This window comes from Ursus arctos, unplaced genomic scaffold (assembly GCF_023065955.2).
Source record: "Ursus arctos isolate Adak ecotype North America unplaced genomic scaffold, UrsArc2.0 scaffold_5, whole genome shotgun sequence".
Classification (NCBI taxonomy): domain Eukaryota; kingdom Metazoa; phylum Chordata; class Mammalia; order Carnivora; family Ursidae; genus Ursus; species Ursus arctos.
The window spans coordinates 87,430,099-87,453,876 of record NW_026623067.1 but is presented as its reverse complement, the minus strand read 5'-3'; the positions used below and the strand labels follow the sequence as shown (position 1 = coordinate 87,453,876).

General features: G+C 34.4%; 1 protein-coding gene across 10 annotated transcripts in view; it reads left to right on the top strand.

Moving 5' to 3' along the window:
* Positions 1-23,778, top strand: part of PJA2 (praja ring finger ubiquitin ligase 2) — a 128,269-nt gene that overhangs the window by 75,768 nt on the left and 28,723 nt on the right. For 8 of the 10 annotated variants that reach the window (XM_048220807.2, XM_057307529.1, XM_048220806.2 and 5 more), the window contains 4 exons: positions 5,054-5,171; positions 6,185-6,385; positions 7,832-8,885; positions 17,716-17,901. In XM_048220807.2, coding sequence (XP_048076764.1) covers positions 5,141-5,171; positions 6,185-6,385; positions 7,832-8,885; positions 17,716-17,901 — 1,472 coding nt within the window. In that variant the 5' untranslated portion in view covers positions 5,054-5,140. Of the gene's footprint in view, positions 1-3,693; positions 3,799-5,053; positions 5,172-6,184; positions 6,386-7,831; positions 8,886-17,715; positions 17,902-23,778 lie in introns of all 10 variants that reach the window. The other 2 variants (XM_044383967.3, XM_048220810.2) reach the window with 1 other exon arrangement.

Here is a 23,778-nt window from a genome sequence, read left to right as displayed (position 1 = left end):
TATTAGAAGATAGGTAGAATATAGGAGCTAAGCAGCAGGTCTGACATAGCCTGCAAGCAAAACACTGGTATAATTCATTCTGATACTGTCAACCCTAGCATGGCACTACCTATGCTGAGAATAAGCAGATCTTTTAAAAGGGAAAAAATATACTTCACGAGTTGGCATTAGAAAATCTTTCTTCTAGTAATAGGTAGAAGTATAAGTAAATCTAGTATCTTAGTGCATGTAATTTAAATTATTTGTGTTTGTTATTTACTGCAGGATAATTCGTTTGCTTCAACAGACCTGGTAGCTCTGAACATTTATATCTCATAGTTTCTGAGTCAGAAATTCAGGAGCAGCCTGGCTGGGTGGTTTGTCTCATGGTCTCTCATGAGGTTGCAGTCAAGATATGGGTTGGGGCTACGGTCATCTGAAGACTTGTTTGGGACTTAAGGTGCCGCTTCCTAGGTGGTTCATTCAAATGGCGGTTACCAGAACACCTCAGTTCCTTCCGGCTCTTGGCAGGAACTGCCAGTTCCTCAACACGTGGATCTTAGGATTACTTGAATGATCTCCTGATACAGCAGCTTGCTTCTCCCAGAGAGAGTAGCTAAGAGAGAGCAAGAAGGAAGCCACAATGCCTTTTATGCCCTCATCTTGTACATTATACATTGTCACTACTATCACATTGTCTTCAGTAGAAACAAGTCGCTAAGTACAACCCACACTGGAGAGGTGCAGATTGGGAGAAGTATCAAAGAATTTGTAGAACAGAATTGTTCGTTCATTCATTTATTCATTCATCCATTCATCCATTTGAATACATACGATGTTAGACAATGTATTACAAGCAGTGCATTTAATAGACTGCATTAATAGTGCATTCAGGTAAAAATAAAACAAGGCCTTTGTCTTTAAAATCACCAGTCTTTAATTTCTGCTGTGGGGTGTGTGTATCCCATACCCATGCTTTCCCTTGTATTCTTTTGAAGATTGTTTTTATTGTCTCTCAATAGCTGCTGGCATATCTATCCTAGTTAAAATGATAAAGTGATGACTTCTAGGTTAATAAGATCTAGAATTAATACTTTGCTGATTCATTCTTTAATTCTTAGACAGCAACATGTTTTTATAGTTTGCTTTATGACAATTAGTAAGAAATATTTAAAAGTACCGAAGCCTTTGATTGGAATTCCTCACTAGTAGAGAGGAATCGGATGTTACTTATTAAGTGAATAGTACAAGGAGCAAGAGACTAATTCAGCAAGCCAGCATCTCTTCAGAGAGAACTCAGACTGAATGTTTCTGATTCACTTGAGATACAGATTCAGGACTGATGAATTAACTTAATCTTGACACGCCACTTTGGTTTTTATTTCTTGTTACTCATCCTCTCTCCTCCCTGTTCTCCTCTTTTTTCCTTCTTTATACTTTTTTATTTGGAAATGAGATAACACTGTTGTTAGGTACTTTACTATAGCTGGCCTTCGGTGAAATAAAAATAATTAGTATCTGCAGAGAGATTCTATTCTGCATTTCATTCATAAGGCATGAGCCACTTTTGAAAATAATAAAAGAAGCAGAGAACAGGAAAGTACAAGAAATTTAAAAGATTATTATAGAGAATACTAGAAGGCTGGAAGTAAAAGTGGATGAAGTTTACCATCTCATAGAGTGAAAATAAGAAAGAAAAGTTTGCAAAGGATTAATCTGTGTAGGCCAAATACAGAGAAAATAGGAATTTTGAAAAAGGACATCTTTGAGACAAACTGACACAAGTCTCTAGAACAGCCCAATCAGGGCTGTGTAGGAGAAATTTTAAAATGGCCTGCCCCTTAAGTCCCTGTGGCATTATAGAATATTATTTATTAAGAGGATATCCTAAATATTCCAGGGAGAAAAATTGGTTTACTTACCAAAAGATGAGAAATAAATTGGCAGAATGGGATTGCTATATGCAGCATGGGATGTTGGAAAACAATGTCTCTCAGAATTTGGAAAAAAAAATAGTTTTGTCTTGTGCTATACCTAAAGTGTGAGGGAGAGATGAAAATGTTTTCAGGCATGCAAGGACCCAGAGTTTACCTCCTTACATTAAATTTCTGAAACAATTACTTGATCTTCTAGTAAAAACAGACAGACTTGATCTTCTAGTAAAGACAGCCAGCCACACACACCACCCCCCCCCCCACACACACACACGAACATGGGATTCAAATCAGGGGACTTACCTCAGAAGTACAATCAAAAGATATCAGAGCCAGGGTCATACAGGCCTTGAAAACAAGTAGACTAAGTTTAGATGAGGATGTTGGAGGGCTCAGAAGAAAATATCTTTAGGAAGCAAGTGGGATCACATTAAAGACAATTTTTAAGGGGTGCCTGAGTGGCTCAGTCAGTTACGTGTCCTTGATCTCAGCTCAGGTCTTGATCTCAGGGTCATGAGTTAAAGCCCCGAGTTGGGCTCCATGCTGGGTATGGAGCTTGCTTTAAAAAACGAAAAACAAAAAAAACCAACCTATTGTTCAGAAACAGTGATTTTCAGTTTTTCTGTACTCTTCCAGTTCCAGTTCCTTTTCTCTCACTATCTCTTTATAGCATTCTGATCAGGGTTTTACAGCCACCACTCTACCAAAGGTGCCCTTGTCAGGATCTCCAGTATCCTCCATGTTGCTACGTTCAGCGGCCAGGTACAGATCCTCCTCATACTTTGTCTCTTAGCAGCATCTGGCACAGTGGATCAGTTTTTATGTCTGAGGCACTTTCTTCATTTGGTATCCACACCCCGGGATTTTCCTTTTCTCTCATTGGCCTCTGTCAATTTTTCTGATATTTCTTTTTTCCTGGCCTCTTCATGTTGAATCATCTCAGGGTTCAGTCCTTGAACTTTTTTCCTTCTCCAAGTACACTTAGATGTCCTGTCCAAGTTCATGCCTTTTTGAATATTATCTTTATACTAATAACTCCCAAATTATACTGGCAGCTCAGCATTCTTTAGTCAACTCCAGGCTCTTATTTAACATTTCTACTTGAATGTCTGATAGATACCTCAAATTTAACACATCTAAAACTTAAACTGAAGATATTTTCTCCAAACCTGCTTCTTCCACAAATTTTCCTACTTCAGTTAATGGTCACTCTTATGTTTCTAGTTACCCAGGCTTTAAAACTTAGAGTCAACCTTGATTCCTTACCTTATCTTATAACCTGTATCAGACAATTTTATTGACACTACTTTAACAGTTTATTCAGAATCTGACCATTTCTCACCAGCTCTGTTTTTACCCTGGTTTAAACTACTGTCATCTCTTGCCAGTATTATTTCGATAACTTTGCAACCAGGCTCCTTACCTTTGACCTTGTTCCTCTTCAGTCTGTTCAAAACAGTAGCCAGAGTGTTCCTCTTAAAACAGAAGTTAGGTAATACTTGTTCTGTGTTCAGAACTCTTCAGTGGTTTTGCGTCTCACTCAGAATAAAACCTACATTCCTTGCATCACCCTGTAAGGGCCTATGTGATCTGTTCCACCTCACCCTCCACCCACCCACCTAATTAATTTTCTAACTTCATCTGTTACTTTCTCTCTTACTCGTTCCATCCCGGAATTCTTGCTATTGATCACTTCTGGAAGTTTTCACCTCAGGAGCTTCCTTTTATTCTGCCTGAAACGTTCTTTCCCTAGATTTACACATGGCTTTCTCCCTCACAGGTGTTTGCTCAGATGATCCTTTCTAAGTGAGGTTTTCCCTAACCACCCTATTCCTAATGGCACACCATCAGCAACTCTTCAGTCTCTGTTTTATTTTGCTCCACAGTATGTATTATCTAGCATGTGTTTATTTACTTCTTGTTTTGTTTAGTGTCTGTACCACATACTGTAATTTTAGGAGGGCAGGAATGTTTGTCCACTTTGTTCATTGTCATATCCTCAGCACTGGAAATAGTGCCTGGAACATGGTGAAATAAAGCTTTATTCTATAGAGAAGACTTTGGGTAAAACACTTGTGAACTTAAATCCGTGGTCATGCTTTACGATTGCCACGTACTGTACTGTGGATATGTGAAGATTCAAGTTATTTCAGATCATTTTTCTTAGTATTAAAGCAATATTAATTAGAGCTTATGTTTTTGCCAGTATGATAGGATTGGTTTTTTTTTAATATTATTTACCCTTTAGTTGTTGCTAACAGTCTGACTTGTTTCAGATGTATTAGAGGATCACAACCTATTGCTGAATTTGTAATTTATATTGGAAAATGTGTGTGTACTCCTATGTATGTTAATATATAGCTACCTGTGGCTAGACAGATAACATATACAGTTAAGCTCATTTGCAGAACTATCATCTTCTGATAAGTGGTGATAGGCAATTAGCAATAGCTCCATTGTTTAATAAGGTGTTTAAATAGAAATGTAACCCCTTACCATATCTTTTAAAAAAGCACAGGTTGCAACTTTTGAAATAGTAAATGGATTAATTTCAAAACAAAAGAAGGTCTTTTTATATTTGTTACATGATAAAATATTTAATTTTTCTAATTTAGAATAGGTTCTTATTTGGAATTAAAATATCTGAATGATAAATTGACTATTTGTAAAGAGTATCATTATTTACACACATTACTTTTTAATTGTTATAAACCATTATGCATTTAAAAAATAAAGTCTGTACTCTTAGAGTTAACTTCCTTTAACAGTGCCAGGGCTAAAGGAACTGTAGTGCTTGGTGGAGCAGCAAAGAGAGCACAGTGTGGTAGACTCCCAGATATTTTGGTCATTACCTCAGTCAACACGTCTTCCAATATATTTGCTTATTTACTTTTAAATTATATGTGTGTCGTTATCATTGTCAGTCTTAAGGATGATATATACTTACAACAAGATTTTTCAAGAGGAGATGTAACTTTTCAAATAGCCATCTTGATAGTTGTAAGGTTTTTTGATGATCAGATAATATTTTTCTGATATTATGGGGCTAACAAAGAGCTTCACTAGGAGGAGTATTAGTTTTGTCATTTTTGTTCTGTGCTTTGTATAATTATTTAGTTTAATCCATGGTTTCTTTGTAGGAATCTTCTGCAGCTTATTCATTGTGTGAGTAAAAACTAAATCACATCCATAATTGCACTGAACTGGGCACACGAAAACTGCCATATATGTCACAGTATACTGAAAAAGAGCCAGCAGGTAAGCAAAGTGTTTTTGTCAGTTCCTCTACATTGAGGACTTTTATTTTTCTCTCTAGATACCTTGAGTATTATACATGACATGGGATCATGGTCTTATTTAAGGCCATTTTTAATCCACATATTGAATATTTGTAAAGCTTAATTTCTAATTTTTGATATGAAAATAGATATAAATAAAAATTTTTATTTTTTTTTTCCATACCCCTTGGGCTGCTATTCTGCTTTCCATTTTGGAGACTATTCCTTTGGAGGAGTTGTTAAGGGTACTGGTTTTGGAGTCATACTATTCAATTATTGGACAGTTACTACAGACTGAACTTTAATTTTTTTGAGCTTTAAAATGAAGTACAGTATCTACCTCATAAGTTTGTTGAGGGAATTAAATAACAATGTAAAACTTGATAACTGTTATAAATACATGTATGTTTTTTATTTGTGCTTGGAAGCAATTGTTTTTCTTATTTTAATGCAATAAAACAAAAATATGTAATTGTTTCATTGTTTCATATACTGTGAGAAAAGATTTTATTTGCTCTTGTATAATATATGTAAAATCTAATTGACTAAAGAAATTTAAACTTTTTTATGTATAGATGTGGTAATGTTCTTAAGATTGCTACTGTTCACTACCGCATTAAGCCGTTCTATGTAAGGTACTTTATTTAGATAATTTGGAGGATTATTGTCCAAACCTCAGTGAGCTTTTGCAGTGTGGCGTATGAATTTGGCATATGAAAAATTGTTTTTAGTAGGTTACATCATAAAAATCTAAACTATCTTTAAGGTACCAAACTTTAAAAGCTATTTTGGGGGTAGGGAGGCACATAACTCTCATAACATCGTATTTCATGTTTACTTTTCAAGTGTGTTTTATAGTATTAGTAAGGTGTAGTGGATGTTCAGTAGCGTATGATTTGGCAAGTAATAGCATATATGTTGAAATAGTATCCCTACTGGTCACCAGAATAAAAGTCATTGTGTGCCTCTCTTATTTTTAACTCTGTTTTTCAGCAATGGATCAAGAATCCAGCAAGGCTGCCTGGCCCAAACCAGCAGGAGGATATCAGACAATCACAGGCAGGAGATATGGAAGAAGACATGCATATGTCAGTTTTAAACCATGTATGACCAGGCATGAAAGAAGTTTGGGTCGGGCTGGTGATGACTATGAAGTATTGGAACTAGATGATGTGCCAAAGGAAAATTCCTCAGGTGTGCAACATGGGATTTTATAAGAGCTATTAATAAGCATGTAGGAATTGATCTTGTAAAATTTGAAATTGTGTGTGGGTTTTATGTGTTTACGAATACAAATGTACATTTCCTACCAAGAAATTCTATTTTGATATTTTAATTGAATTTAATATTAATACTATATACATTTAAACATAGAAGAATATAGAATACAGCCAGTCGTTAAAATACTAACTACATTGCCATAGTAGTGATTACCTTATCACATCCTTCAGGCAGTGGGGATTGTCATCTTTCAATCAAAAAACTTTTTAATGTGAACTGAATATATTTTTCTTTTATATTATGTTTAATAGCTTTTTTTATTTTGTTTCTTCAAATAATTTAGCTTGGCCAATTTGATTTTTTTTTTTAAAATCATTTTATGAAATACAAATGTCAAGTAGTAGTTATTTAATTAAAATTTCTTTATTATTCAGTGGTTTGGGAAAGTATTTTGGAGATGTCCATGTACTATAATTACACATCTCTGGGCCGGAGTGTGGTCTTCTTCTTATCCTGAGCAAATTTGATAATTCTAGATTATTTTTACTTTCATTTATAAACAAGAGTCTAAATTATTAGCTAATAAGTTTATTCTGTTAAAGAAGCCTTTCTGTGGTATGACAAGACTGTGCTTTATTTTTTATAATTTATAAATTTTTGTTCTAACAAGACAAGATATCTTCCAATAAAACTCAGATGTCTTCATTTTTTATTATTACGTTAGTAGTAATAAAAAATAGTCAAGCTTAAAGTGATTTATAGAATAGATATAATTTTATTCTTGTATCAAGATTATGACAAACCATGGCAAAGAGATTCAACTTGTTGACTTTTTTGTTGTTTTGCAGTCATAGGTATAACATATCTAAAGTTAACTCATTATTATAGATGTATTATAAAATATCCATTTTGGGGACAAATCTAATAATATCTGGAGACTGAGATATAATCTTCTGAATTGACATCAAACACAGTAGAGTTTCATTTCTGTTCGATCTATAACCTGTTCTTTTATGTCAAAAATACTGTTGAAGTGTTTTTACCTGCCCATAATAAAAGAAGTTAAGTTTGAATTGTGCACCCTAATAACTGGGAGAGCAGATTGGTTACCCTGTGACTTGACTTATGCCTCTCCTTTTAATGTCTTTTACAGAATGTTTTAGGTCTCAGGATTTAGGTGAAAAACCTCCAAAAGACATTTGAGGGAGAGGATATTGAGGGGCTATACAATGGCATAAATGAATTCATAGGGTAACCAGTGTGCTCTCACAGTTAAGTGAGGGAGCATAGAAGTACCTGGCGCAGAAATTCACTTGTATTCAAGTGCATAATAAGTGGCATAATTTCTACTTAAATAGTCATTATTAAATAAAATTATATCTGATGTCTCCAAATATGTTTTCTTTGTTCTCTATGAAGGTTCCAGTCCATCGGATCAAGTTCATTCTTCTTTATCCAATGACACTTTATTTGACAAAAGTGAAACAGAAATTCCCATTTGTGATACAACATTAAATCAAACCACTGAGAGCAGTCCATCCTTTGCTGCAGTACATCCTAGCGAGGAGGGCAGGGAGACTCTAGGAGGCAGTACAGATCTTCATAATCACTCTGAGGGAGAATATACTACAGAAGCTTGCAGTGCTTCAAGTGTACAAAATGGAATTTCATTGGTTCAGACTGACTCTTACAATCCAGATGGCACACATGGAGAGACCAATGACCGTCTTCAGCTTTCTGCAGAAGTTGTGGAAGGTGGTGGATATCAGGAAGCATTGGGCAACACAGTATTTGAGTTGGCAAATGGAGAGGTAGAGGCATATACTGGTCTTTCACCACCAGTTCCCTCTTTTAACTGTGAAATAAGAGATGAATTTGAAGAATTAGATTCAGCACATTTAGTCAAAAGTTCTACTGGTGATACTGAGTTTGTCAGTCAGAACAATCAGGAATTTCAGAGGTCCTCTTCTGAAGATGAAGTTGTTAGAAAGAAACAACAAAATGATACTAGCCAGGAGAGTCAGAGAGAAAATGCAGCTGAAGATGCAGTGTGTGCTCCCGGGCATATCTGCAGTGAACAAAATACTAGTGGTAAGGACAAGAACCAGGGAAATTTTCCTGAACAGGTAGTGAGGCCCAAAGTTAGAAAACTGATAAGTTCAAGCCAGGTGGACCAAGAAACAGGTTTTAACAGGCATGAGGCTAAACAAAGAAGTGTTCAGAGATGGAGGGAGGCTTTGGAAGTTGAGGAAAATGGGTCAGATGACCTCTTAATAAAATGTGACGACTACGATGGGGAACATGACTGCATGTTCTTGGATCCACCTTACTCAAGAGTTACGCGTAGGGAAACAGAACATAACCAAATAACAGCGGAGAGTGGAGCCACAGCAGGAAGGCAAGAAGTGGTAGAGAACGCCTTTTGGAATGGCTGTGGAGATTATTACCAACTGTATGACAAGGATGAAGATAGGTAAGATTTCGTGCTTTGTCAGATTGTGTAGTAAGCAAGGTGGTTTATTTCTACTAACCGTAATGTTTGATGGATGGGCGCTCTGACATGGTCAGGGAATTAGGTATTTTGACTGATCAAATGTTCTTGTTTTCTGAGTGCTGACCACACATGCTAACTACTGGTTAGTTATTTACAGAAACTTTCTTTGGGGCATTTCAGGAGTTTATAGAAATTCTAAGTTCAGATAATGATAATTAGCTATTACAAAAGGATAGAGATACTAATTATTTAAATTCATAATATTTCATTTAATAAAATGCAAGGTAAACGTCCATTGTATTTTTTAAAAAATTGTATGTTAATCCATCTGGGGCTTAAAAAGTGATTAAGATTACAGAAAATTTGATAATGTTGTATTAACTTTGCCAATATTTATTAATATCACCTGTTTCTCTGTTCTTTTTGCTCTTTTTATTCTTAGGCTTATTTTTACCTATTTTTATGTAGCATTTGATTTTTGGTCATAGCTCAATGTGGTATATATTATTATTTCCCCCATCTATAGACCCGGAAACTGAAGCACAGGAGAGTTAACTTCCCAAAGTAACAAAGCTAGTAAATTTTGGAGCTGTAATTGCATATTTACTTATAGCCTAATCCAAGTGGATATTCTTAAGAGAACGTACAACTTTTCTTTTTTTTTTTAAAGAGGGAGAAAGAGAGAGACAGAGCATGAGAGCGTGAGAGGGGTGGGGAAGGGCAGAGGGAGAGGGGGAAAGAATCTTAAGCAGGCTCCATGCCCAGCGCAGAGCCAGACTTGGGGCTTAATCTTAAAACGCTGAGATCATGACCTGAACCAAATTCAGGAGTCAGACACTTAACCGACTAAGGCACCGAGGTACTCCACAACTTTTCTTAGAATAAGCATTCTGGTTCTGGTTCCTTGTGTATAGAATCTTCCCCCCCGCCTTACCCTCAAAATGTAAGACCATAGAAAAAAGAAGAGAAAAATGGAAAATTTCTTTGTCCAACCTCTGATTTTTCATTACCCGAGTCCAGACTGTCACATATCCTTTTGAGCCAGTTGAAACCGACCTTGCTCAGTTACAGTACAGTTTCAAGATCTTTACTAACTTGCAGAAATAATGGTTACCTTTTTTTTTTAAACTAGAAATTACTACAAAGGAAGAAAAATTTCCTTTTAAATATGAATACATATTATATATTTTATTTCATGTCATAAAATTAATAAAATATATTTGTTTTCTTTGGACATATGAATAAAGCTTCTATAATACAATGTAAGTAATTTGTAGAAACAGTTGAAATACAAGAAACTTCAAGAGTTAGCAGACAGTATTTATATAACCTGTTTTTTAAGCTTAAGGGTAAAATTAGTTAAGAACTTTGGTCTAACTTATTTCTTTTTTTTAGTTTAGTTTCACAGTCTTTTATGGAAAATCCACAGATTTCTTAAAATGGAAATTGACAGCAAAACCTGAATTGGTGTTAACTTACTTGATGCAGATTTGGATCTGAACTAACATGAGGCCTATTTTTTTGAAGCATTCCTAACATTTTACTGTAGCAATATGAAAGTGTTTGATTACTGAGTTTTTGGCTTGGACCCCACTGGGAATTGTTAAAGTAGTATTTCTAAATCTCAGGGGAAAAATCTGAATTTCAAAACATACTCAGCCCTAAGATTTTTGGATTGGATTGTGAACCTTTACTATACCTCTAAGTTACTGTTAAATAATAATAACATCAACTTATTGTCTTAGATAATTTATCTTTTTTAAAGTATAAGAATGTTGCATTTTTACCCCATTACATTTTTGCTTTCTTGAAGGAAATAATTTAAGTTGGCCATGCCTCCTTCATCTTTGGAGACACGCTAATCAAAAATGAAAATCTCTTTTTCTTTTTTTCTTTTTTTTTTTTTTTTGCTTTTTATAATCAGGCCTAATGTCATCCAATAAAATTGATGAAACTTTTGCATTGTTTATCAACCTCAAAAGTAGTTTTCTTGGCTCTTGGTTTAAATTGTGTGTGACAATAGTATTAGTGTTTTATTTGCCTAGAATGACTGGACTTTGAATGGTTATATGTCTTAGTATGTTTAATTATAATTTGTTTCCTTAAGTGATATGTCAGTATTCTAAATAATGATAGATTTTTTACAAGTAGAATGTACAGAGGAAGAAAACAATTAATAGAAACTTCTTTTTCTTTGACCTTTTAGTAATATATTGATTTACAGAACCTGAAGTTGGGTTGTGCTTAAAAGATGGAACTAATTTTGGAGCGATCTTTAAGACACATTGAAATGCCAGAAATACTTAGGGGTGTTTTTGTTTGTTTAAGACTACCATCACAGAATAAGTTCTCTAAGAACAACGGTTTTACCTTGGGTTCCACTCACTTTTGTATCTGTAAGCCTTGACATAGGTTTAGGACCAGATTGCAGTAGTCTGGACAGAGTCAGAAGTAATTCTTTTTCTATGCTGTTTCCAGTTCCTCTGCCCTCAACTCCCTGCAATGGATCATAGTTGCCAGAATGTCTCCTAATATGCTGTTAGAATAAGGTTGAAATTTAATAACCATACATTCCTACTTAGTTTCATTTTGCCACCTGCTCATCTGCTTGATGTTTTGCTGTAGTCCTGCTGAGTTCTGATAATAGGAGATTGGAGAAATGGGGAAACAAAGTGATTGTACAATAAGTGTCTTGAGAAAGAAAGTATAAATACCCTTTGCCTTGAGCCTTTGAGATTCTTTTTGAGTTTTCTTTGCTTTGTAAAACTTAAAGATGCTGTACTTGAAAATTTTTCTTGTCACACTTGTATTATAATAGCTACAAATAGAGCCCTCTTATCCAGAACTTAACTGAAATCACTGTGACATTTTTTGTAATAGGAATTTTGGCCACTTTTTAAAAATACAGTTCAAAAAAAAATACATAGTTCTTATATTCTTTAAAAGTGAAAAGTATTTGAATGCGTGATCCATTTCCTTCCTGAAAACTTTTAAATGATCACTTAATCATATCTGAAACGTTACACTCTATGGAATAAGCATTGCAGCTGGTAGAATTGCTCTGAGCTGTTTGACAGGAACTGAACACCACCTTATTAAATTAGAATTGTGAGGGGATTTTAATAGGCAGTATGTAATTACCAGACTTGGAATTAGACCAAAGAGCTAAGGTTAACATCCAGCTCTTTGGAAATATACCCGGAGAACTTTAATAACTGTTTGATGACTAGATCTTGAGTTTAAAAGAACTTTTAACCATGCCAGCACATTTTAACCTTGGGTCTAAGTGAGGGAAGAGGCATGCTATCCACTGACCATTTCTTAGAGCACTTGAGGTTTCCTTCAAAGTTTTTCTGTCTCTAAGCCTTGACATTGCTTAAAAAGTTAAAAACAAACAAACAAACAAACACAAAAAATCCTTACCTAAGATAAAAATGTCAGGACAATGTTTTTGTTGTTGATGATGTTGAGAAAATGAAAGGAATATCAGCTATTTAGTTGATTTCAGTGTGTTCTATTCAAAAAGGATGTATTGAAATCTTCCTCAGTGTCAGACTTTCTGCCACGTAGTCTGTCAATGCGAATAATGATCCCTGTCCCCTTGGTGTTCACCAGCCTTATGAGGAAGATAAAACATAATGCTAATTATTATGAGGTAAGCTCCTTGCAGAAGGAGTTCCTCTGATACCCCTGTATCCCAACACATAAAGCATCTATGAGCAGCCAGCAAAGATCCTAAAGCATATGCTGTAACATTTTAGCAAACCTTTTTATCTTATTTCCAAGTTCATAAAAGTTTAGAAGGAGTAAATTAGAGATAAAGAGCTTTGTTCCTCAGGCATGTTAGGGAGTTACAGATGACAATATTCTGATGTTTAGGGAAAAGACTGGAAAGTTGTAAAAGGCAGGCACAATTCAGAACCATCTGGACCTTATTTACTGAATTAAGCAGTCTTAATAGATTTGAACAACTTCCATTTGTATCACTGTATTACTACATAGTTCATTGTTAATGGTAAAATGTCCCAGACTGCTTAGATTATGTTCGGTATACTGTCTGAAAGTGCAGTATACTCTCTGAAAATGATATGTCTTAACATAGCTTCCATCCAGAGTATTTTCAATAAAATTCAAAACGTGTTTTCAGTCCTCAGCTAGTCAGATAACAAAATTATCCAAAATTTCACTTTTCTCTAGGCTCCTATATACTTCAGTTTTTATGGATGTGATAAATGCCAGGGAAAACTAACAGACCAGTTCTTTGGGGAATTTAAGGCATAAGATTGCTTATGGATGCTTTTACTTCTGTATCTTATTTCTATCTAAGATTCATACTACACAATTATCTTATTTGTCTAGAAATCACATGTAATTTTATTCTGTATGTGAAAAAAGTGTTTTTGGTTCACAATTGAATGTGTAAAATGTAACATTCAAGTTACAGTTGTCTGCTTTTGTATATTACGCTAAATGCTAATGGGAGACAATACTAATGAAAGACCATACGAAAATCAAAGTGGTACTTAGTTTTTGTTTTGAGAATTTAAAATGTTTAACTCATTTGTTTTTATATTCAAGAACAAATGGGTCCTCGCTGTTCAGTGATAGTTTTGTGTCCTATTTGTTCTGTTGCTTATTCTATTTGAAAAGTTATTTTTAAATCTTTTCTCTTTCTGCTTTTGTTCCATACACGCCTGTTGCTCTTAGTAGATAACTTTGTTTCTTGCTTTCCTGGACACAGTAAAATAATTAAATCTGAACTTTCTTGTTTTCCTTTTCTCTGTATTGTAACATATTAGTATCTTTTGCTGCTTTTAATTTTTTCTTCAATGAAGAGAGGTGACTAGTCTCATTCTGTATCTGTAGTCATATGTGACACCTGAGTTTATTATTCTGACACCAAAGTTCCTTCCCTCCACCTCATTCTGTAACTTTTCTAAATCCTGAGGGTTCCTTTAACCACTTGCCTGTTTGTTTTCTCTTCCACTGCTGAATTTTCAGAATAAATATTCTATACCCAGTGTTTCTGCACTCCGCACTTTTAAATGCCTTGAAATTGAATTCCCAGTATTATTTCTATATTCTTTAATATTAACGGTGACCTCTTCTTTCTCACATCCAGTTGACTTTTCTTGGTACCCTTTTTTTTTCTTTTTTTTTTTAGTACCTCTGTTGAGCAGTTTGTTCACCCTTTCCTGTTCTATGACTTCTCTTCCATTGACCTATGTTCGGTTTCTCTTTGCTATGTCTTCTCTGAACCTCAAAGGTCTGCAGACTTTTTAAAAAGGGTGACCAGATAGTAAATATTTTAGACTTTGTGGACTAAAAAGCAAAATCAAGGATATTATGTTGGTACTTATACAACCACTTAAAAATAAAAATAAAAAAACCCAAAAACCCAAAACAACCAAAAAGCAAAAGATATTCTTTGCTTCCAGGCCGTTAAAGAACAAACAGGTTGCGGCGCCTGGGTGGCTCAGTCGTTATCTGCCTTTGGCTCAGGGCGTGATTCCAGGGTCCTAGGATCGAGCCCCACATCGGGCTCCTCCACTGGGAGCCTGCTTCTTCCTCTCCCACTCCCCCTGCTTGTGTTCCCTCTCTTGCTGGCTCTCTCTCTCTGTCAAATAAATAAAATCTTAAAAAACAAAACAAAACAAAAAAAACATGTGGCTAGATTTGGCTCATGGGTCAGGGCATAGTTTGCTGACCCCTGGTATAGAGAGAGACTAAGACTAAAGCAGACTGGGTGACCAGGAGGCTGATCTTGACATTCAATAAGACAAACCAAGGGTTCAGAGTAGATTTTCTTCAGTAAAGAGCAAAATGGTGGTGTGCTGGTTGGAAATCCAGTTGAAATATCTAAGCAGACAGCTTATATAATAAAGTAACTATCACCTTCACTAAATGTTTACCATTTTCCAAAAATTGTTCTAAACATTTTATCTATAGTATTCACTTAAACAGCTCCATAAACCTGAAAACGAAATATAGTATTTAAGTTAAAAAAAAAAAGTTGCTAAAAAAAGATTGGCTAACAGTTACTGATGGCTTACTATTTACCAGGCACTGTTAAAATGTTTTGTATGTGTTAATTTATTTATTTCTCATACGAACCAGTGAGTTACTGGGTACTGTTACTGAATTCACCTGATGTGTGAGGTGATAAAGGCACAGAAGGGTTAAGTAACTTTTTCACAACTAATACGTGGGTTCAAATCCACGCAGACTGACTCCGGAACCTGTGTCCTCAACTGTGGTACCTTAAGATACAGCATTAATGTATGACTGCAGCAAAAATTGTGAGGGCAGTAGGCAACTGCCTTAATTTTGTGAAACACTGCTTTAGTAAAGTGAAGGATTTTGGAATAATATTATGTATGTACTATTTGATAAAATTGAAGCCACAGTGATATTTAAAATGTATCTTTTAAGTGAGTTGAGGGAGTGAGATTAAATTTAGGACACCAATTAATAATTGACTGTGTAGGTCTAGATTTGGAGAAAAATACTGGAGCCAGGGTTTTTAGGAGAAATGGAGAAAAAGGAGATATTTTACAGAAAGAATGGAAAGTAAAAAGGACTCAAACATAGGAGTTTGTGAGCGTCAAAGACACGTGATTTTCAGCTTGAGAGCAGGGAAATACCATTAGCATATAGAAAATCAAGAAGACACTTATCTGTGAGATAAGTTTTGTTTTATAACTTTGAAAAGGAGGGTGAAAATCTAAAACTGTCTGGAGAGCTAAGTGGTCAGGGCTAGGGTTATATATTTAAAAGTTACCTACTTAGGGGTGAGGATTATATATAATGAGTAATAATGATACAGGGCAGAAGCTGCAGATTTTTTTTTTCCTAAACGGCCAGATAGTATATATTTTAGATTTTGCTGACTAAGAGGCAGAATCAAAGATAAACTTGTAAAAAGAAAAAAAAAAAACACATTTAATCCAGAGACCATAAGAAAAACAGGTAGAAGGGCCAAATTTGGCCGACAGGCTGAATTTACCAATCTGTGACATAGGCTTCTTAAATATATTGACTATTGATCACAGTCATTCTTTTTAAATTAAAATTTGGAGATAGTCCATCAATTATTTCATTAAGTTAAAAAAATTCAGAGGTTTTTAGGTATTCTTTTTCTAGACAGGATCATAAAGTGTTTAAAAGATGAGGTTTTCTTTTAAATAAGTAAAGTTGCCACAAATTAATTAAGAAAGCTTAGCTTAATTGTTAATGACATACCAAAATTTGAGCTGATAATACAGCTTTAAATTTGAGAGGCTTCATAGTCAAGGAAACTTAGTTCAAGAAGTCTTTTAAAACTATTTTCTGTGTTAGATTTTTACACTGACACAAATCTAGAAATGATTTACTTGATCTTAGATTATTTTTTGGGTTACAGAAAATTTTACAAAATAAAAGCAATTGAGGTCCTATCCAACTGAAGGAACACATTTTACTTGCTATACCAGAGCTATATATCATTCCTTCTCCGGAATGTTTGTGCCCTGCTACCCATCATTTACTGAAGATTGGAAGTTGATTTTATTTTTTTACTTCTGACTTCTGAGAGCTTACATTAGTGCTACTCTTTCTTTCTTGATCTCTCAGGTTCATCTGCCTATAGAAGGAGGAACTCATTAACTAGTCTAGTTAATATATCATTACTATAACCATGAGTAATACATCACCATAAAGAAAAGTTATTTCTTACTAATTATCACTTCTTTCAGAAACAGACTAAAGTTTATTACTTTTTTGTTTCTCAAAAGTCAAGGCACAAAGGGAAATCTTTAAGGGGATTCTTGACCAGAATGGTTGATATGGTTGGAAGGGGCATTTAAGATTTATTTTCACCATTAATAAGTACAAGATAACTGTACTTTAAGAGTAGTTAAATGTAACCAAATTAACCAAAGTTAAATATAACCAAAAGTCATTTTCTGAGGTTCTTCATTAACCCTTTTATCACACCTTTTGGTTCCTAATCTATATATTCTCTTGCTCTGAAATTTATTTTGTGTTCACAGTTCTACCGAAGAACTTTAGTGAAGATTAGTCGTGCAGCTTTTTATGAATTTAAATCTACTTTCATTTTAAAGTCTTTCGTAGGGGTGCCTAGGTGGCTCAGTTGTTAAGTGTCTGCCTTCAGCTCAGGTCATGATCCCAGGGTCCTAGGATCAAACACCACATCAGACTCCCTGCTGGGCAGGGAGCCTGCTTCTCCCTCTGCTTACTGCTCCCCTGGTCATGCTTGCTCTCTGTGTCAAATAAATAAATAAAACCTTTAAAAATAAATAAATAAATAGATAAATAAAGTCTTTTGTAAAAAAGGAAGGAAAAAATAGTTAAGCTTTTAAAACATGGTAATAGTGGAAATTTATTTAGAGGAAATGTCCCCAGTTGTCAGTATGTAATTAGAAAGTTGTTTTAGTCGGGTTGGATGAGTAATAAATCTATTATTATTTATTTCAGAAAGCATTTAATTTATGATTACCAAATCATATTTAAAATTTTATTTAGAAATAGGCCTAAAAAATAATGTTTATCTAAGCACCATGGAATTAATTACTTCAGTGAAGAAAATAATAAATTGATATTTCTGTAACTTGCCATATGCTTTATTCATCTGAAAAAGTTACCTTCTGTTGAATGTATTTATTTCTGTATTTACTTTTAAAATATTTTTTAAATTGACTTGACAGCTATGAAGCATGTGGACATCAGTCGTCCACTGTATACTGTGATGCCTCCAAATGACAAATGCACAAATAGTGACAGTTATTGTATTTCTGTTCTGAATTTGCAGTTCAGAATGCAGTGATGGAGAATGGTCTGCCTCTTTGCCTCATCGGTTTTCTGGTACAGAGAAAGATCAGTCGTCAAGTGATGAAAGCTGGGAGACTTTGCCAGGGAAAGATGAGAATGAACCTGAACTACAGAGTGATAGCAGTGGTCCTGAAGAAGAAAACCAAGAATTGTCTTTACAAGAAGGGTATGTTTTAACAGTGAGATTTATTATTTTTATGTGTATTGTCCGACAGTGGTATCCATCACATTCAGATGTTGTGTATACTGTTAATTGCATGTACAAGCCTTATGTAGGACCAGTAAATCCTACTGATTTTTTTCATTATTTTTACAAAGAACAATTAGATTGAAAATTCTAGTAATTTCATTATATTCTCTTGAGATTCAGTGTATATTTCCACTTCACGTTAAAGAAAACTTGGGCATTTGAAAGATTGTTTTGATTGAGTTAGGTGCGAGTGAATTAGAGTTGCCGTTGCTCTACAGTGGTGGTGATGGCAAGGAAAGGGACAGCCTCAAGAGGGAAATCAGTGATTTATCCACAGAAATGGAGAAGGTTACAAAAGTTGAAGTTTTAATATTTCTGTCTAATTGCATCCGATGATACCTCTGAAATCGGTGATTGCTGGTAAACACCTTTGTCTTTTCCTAACTTTAATGGGAATGCTCTAGTTACAGGGGTTGTCAGACTTACACTGTGAAGGGCTGGATAGTAAGTACTTTCAGCTTTGTGCACCAGTCTCTATTGCAGGCACTCAGTTCCTATGTTGTAGTGTAAAAGTAGCCATAGACAATATGTAAATGAACAGGTGTGGCTGTCTTCCAACAAAATTTTATTTATAAAAACATGTGGCAGGCTGGAAATAATCCAGGGGCATGGTTTACATCCCTTGCTCTAATATTTCCCAAGTAAGAATGATTCTGGCTTTTAGATTGATTTTACACACACACACAGTTTTTCTTTTTCCTAAATCACACTAGGGAAATATCCCTTATTATTTTATAGGTTTCTAGCAAGAATGTTTACCAAATTTTATTAAAAGTTTTTTAGCATCAGTGGAAATGATCGTAGTGATTTTTCACCTTTGACCTAATGATTATGAGGAATTATTTTGTTACTAGATTTCTTAATAGTTAACTCTGGCTTCTTGAAATAAACAACATGATCACATAGTCGTGGTTTGTTGTTTTAATGAGCTGCTGGATTCTGTTGGCTAATAGTTGACATAGGATTTTTACATAGAGATGCATAAGTGAGATTGTCTCTTTTTTTGTCTGGGTAGTGTGATACTTGCTTTGCTAAAACAATGTGTATGCTTTTTTTCCCAAGCCCTTTGATGTTTACCTTATTTATTCCTTTAAAGGTTATTTAAATATTTTACTTAAATAGCTTATTCTTTTAAAAGTTGTTAGTATTTTCTTGTGAAACCTAGGTTTGTGTTTTATTGTGAGGCAGTATCTGTTAATTTAAATGTTTTTTTCTAATAATTGGTTGGTTCTAATTTTTAGTCTCTCATGGAATCTAATTTGTTAGGTATATTTTCATAACTTTCAGCTTGGACTAATATTAAAATCTGTACTTCTCAAAAAGTATAAATTTCCAGCTTGAGATGAATTCCGTAAGGAGTAAAATATATTAGAAAATCTATAAAGAAAGAAATTTACAACTGCAATTGTTTTGACAGTGATTGAAAATGGTGGTTTTTTCCTCTTCTGATTTTATGTTTGATTTTCTTTAATCACTGTTACTTAGTTTACTAAGTATTATCAATTTTTTCATATGTAATTTGTGATGGTAATTATTCATTCAACAAATATTTATTGAGCATTTAATATGTACCAAGCATTGTTCTGGATCCTGGAATTAAATGAGCAAGACAAACTAAGATTCCAGCTTGAAGCTTACATTGTGGTGGGAGAGGCAGGTGTATTAAGCAAAATACACGCTTGGTGAATAACAAATTGTGATGATTACTGTGAAGGAAAGAAAACACTCATATGATAGAAAGTAACTGATAGGGACCTACATTAATTAGAGTGGCCAGGGAGTACTTCTCTCAGGATCTGACTTTTGAGCTGGGATCTAAAAGATAAGAATTAGCGGTTGAGGAAGAGCTTTCTGGGCAAAAGGAAAGGTAAGAGCAGAGGTGTTGCAAAGGAAAGGGCTTGATATGTAGGGAGGTAGTGGGGTTGAAGTGAATAAGTGAAAAGAAGAGTGATAGAAGATGAAGTGGGCAGGTACCAAACTATGCTGGATATATAGCATCTGGAATTTATTCATAGAGCAGGGAGATTTTAAGTGGAGAGTTAATTGCTTAATTGATCTGACACAGCTTCTTAAAAGATTCACTCTAGTTGCTCTCTCTCTGGAGATTGAATAAGAAAGGTATCAAAGTACAAAAGAGAGAAGAAAGTTGGGCTAGGCTGTTGGACGAGGGGATGGTAGTGAGGATTAAAAAAAGTAAACAGGTTTGAGAGTATTTCTGAGTTATAAATAATAGAAGGGATTGACTGTGAGATGAGGGAGAGTGAGGAATCAGTTATGGCTGGGTTTTTTGGTTGAGCATTGGGTAGTTGTTACTGTCCTTGACTGAGATGGGAAGGTCTGGGGAGAGGAATGGGAAGTAAGAGCTCTTTTTGGAAATTTTAAGTGCCAGTTACACATGCAGTGTAGATGATAAGTAGACTCTTGAATATTTAACTTTTAAGTTGAAGGGAAATGTTCCAGATTATAGTTATATATAGAAATATACGAGTATGAACAGAAACGTTTTTGGAAGTCATCAGTTACTTCCATTGATACCGTACAGTAATAAAGCCCAGTAATTCGTTTAAAAAAAATAAAAGTGTGGGGTGATGGGGACAGAACTAAAACACTGGACACCAATAGTTTTTAAGTTGAAAGGGGGAAGATCAAAGTTGAAGTGTATTGTTTGGGAGAGGGTTCAGAGTTAACTTTTGATGTAAGTTAAATTTGTATGGTAAAATTTCAAGGATAACCACCATAAGAGTATATATACTAGAAACCTGTAGATGAGGAAAAAAGGAATTAAGACATGGAAAAAGAATATTAAAAGTCAATCCAAATAAAAATAAAGGGGAAAAAATCATTAAAAAGGGAGAAAAACAGAGGGGTAAAAGTAAGATGGAACGAGTCCTGTAACAAATACAAATTGCCTAATCTCTGCTTGTAAAAGTCAAAGCTCCAAATCAGTTGGATTTATCTTTTTAAAGTTAAATGCTTTTTACGAAAGATACACTTAAAGCCTAGGTATACAGACAGATTGAAAGTAGAAGGATAGACAATGATGTTTCAGACAAATACAAAACAAGAATGAAATAGTTAAATTAACATTAGCAAAATAGATTTAAAGATGAAAAAGCATTATTGTAGAGAGTGAGAGGTCAGTAAGTAGTAAAATCCAGTTTACCAGTAAAATGTAGCAGCTTTAAACTTGAATGCACCTAATAAAATAGACTCAAAATATGTAAATCAAAATTTAACCAAGCTAGAGAATATTTACAAATTTACTGTCATATGGGGAGATTTTTAAATACCTTTCTCAATTACCTGTAGTTCGTGGATATAAAAAATTCATCATCTTTAGCAGATTTGAATAACTTATTTCAGCATGGTTTAATGAACGCTCCACCCTGTGGCTTACACAAACAAAAATCTGAGCATGTACTAGGCTGCAAAGCAGAGATTAACACAGTTCAGAGAATCAGTATACTGCAGACTATATTCTCTGACCACCATGCAGTTAACTTAGAAATAAATAACAAAAATATAAAAGTTTAAAAAATCCATACATTTTAAATTGTTCATCCTTCAAAATAACCAGTAGGACAAAAAAGAAATTATAATTGAAATCTAAATTGCTCTCTACTTACCGATAATGAGAGTACCACCACAATTAAAATTTGAGGGATACAGTGAAATTGGTAAAGGGAAATTTATCTTTCTAAATACTTAAGTTAGAAAAGAAGAAAACCTGAACATGGAAGAACTACGCATTTAACTTAAAATAGAAAAGGAATATTAAAATAAAGTAAGGAAATAGAATTATGAAAAATAAGAGCAAAACTCAGTAAGTTAGAAAACAGTTATGATAGAAAGGATCAAGGAAATCAGAAGGTAATACTTTGAAAAGATTAAGAGAAATATACAGTCCAGTTGGATAGTGAACAAGGAAATAAAGACAAGGCACAAATAAATAAAACTGAAATACAAAAGTGTACACAGCCATAAATACAATAAGGATTGGATAGAGTAAAAACAATACTGTGAACTTTGTACCAGTAAATTTGAAAACTTAGAAGTAATTGACAAATTCCCAGGAAAATAGAATTCACCAAAACTCATGGGAAGTCTGAATAATATTATAAGTATTACAGATATGTAATCAGTAGTTTAAAATCTTACTGTGGAGAAAACAACTAATCCAGATGGTTTAGAGCTAAATTGTCTTAAACTTAACTTTTAAGGATCATGTCACTCCACTCTGCAAGAGAACAGAAAAAGAGCTGTTTCTCCAAATCATTCTAAAAGGCTAGTATAACCCTAATACCAAAAGAGTATGTGAAGGAAAATATAAACCTGTGTCTTTCATTGGGGCACCTAGGTGGCTCAGTTGGTTAAGCATCTGCCTTCGGCTCAGGTCATAATCTCAGGGTCCTGGGATCGATTCCCACATTGGGCTCCTTGTTCAGTGAGGAGCCTGCTGCTTCCTCTCCTGCTCTCCCTGCTTGTACTCTGTCTGTCTGCATCAAATAGATAAAATCTTAAAACAAAAACAACAAAAACCCTATGTCTTTCATTACATACATGTCAAAATCCCAAACAGAATTAGAGATCTGAATTAGTAAGTATATATTTTTTGATAAAACTCAATTACAAATCTGAGTTTATTCCAGAAATGTAAAGGTGTTTTAATGTAGAGTACCTGTAAATGTCATTCACCACATTAATAGAATACAGGAGAAAATTCATACGATAGATTTTATAGATATAGGGAAAAAATCACTTAGTAATGTTCAGTACCTCAACATGATAAAAACTCAGAAACTAGGATCAGAACAGAATTTCCTTGACCTGATAAAAGGTAGCTACCAAAAAAAAAAATCAGAAATCATTTTCAATAATGAAGCATTAACCCCCCCCGCCCCTTAAAATCAGGAGCAAGACAAGCGTGCTCATAGCACCATTTCAGCAGCCATCGTGCATGGTAAAGGTCTTGGTGGGCATGATACGATGGGAAATTATTAAAGGACACAAAGACATAAAAAGAAGAGGAACTGAAAATAAAAAGGAAAGAAACTAGTGGAATATATTTATAGAATATAAATTGTTAATGTGCGGGATATAAAGATCTAGAAATCAGGAAGAAAAACTGACAGTCTAATGGCAAAATGTTCAAAATATTGAGCAGATAATTCACTAAAGAGGAAATATTAATGGTGAGTAAAAATATCAAAAGGTTCGTAGATCATTAGTAATCAAGGGAGTATACATTAAGATCAGAAGGTGGTGTCATTTTTTTATCTACCCATCAGATTAGCAAACACTAAGAAATTTGACAATGGTAGGTGTTTTGGAGGATATGAATGCTTGTTGAAGTGTGAAGGAGGTCACATGCACTGAAATCATGTAATAATTTTACAATTTGCATGGTAGACTATCAGCTGTATCACTTTTTAAGTGTATACTCTGGAGAAACTTCCCCATGTGGCCCAGGAGTTGTGTACAAGAGTGTTCGTTAGAGTATTTTTCATGAAAGCTATAAAATTGGATATTACCCAAATATTCAGTGGAGAAAAGTTAGTGGTGTACTCATGCATGGAGTTTTAGACAGCATTGGGAATGCGTGAGCCACACTTACATGCAAAAACACGAATCTTAGTGCTGAATGAAAACAGCTGTTTCTGGAAAAATAATGTATATGATGTCTGTTTCACAAAGCTTAAAAACAAGCAGAAGTTAAATATCTTGTTTAAGTATACAAAACTAGTGAAAACTTGTTTTAAAAAACAGTGGAATGACAGTGGCATCCAGATAGTA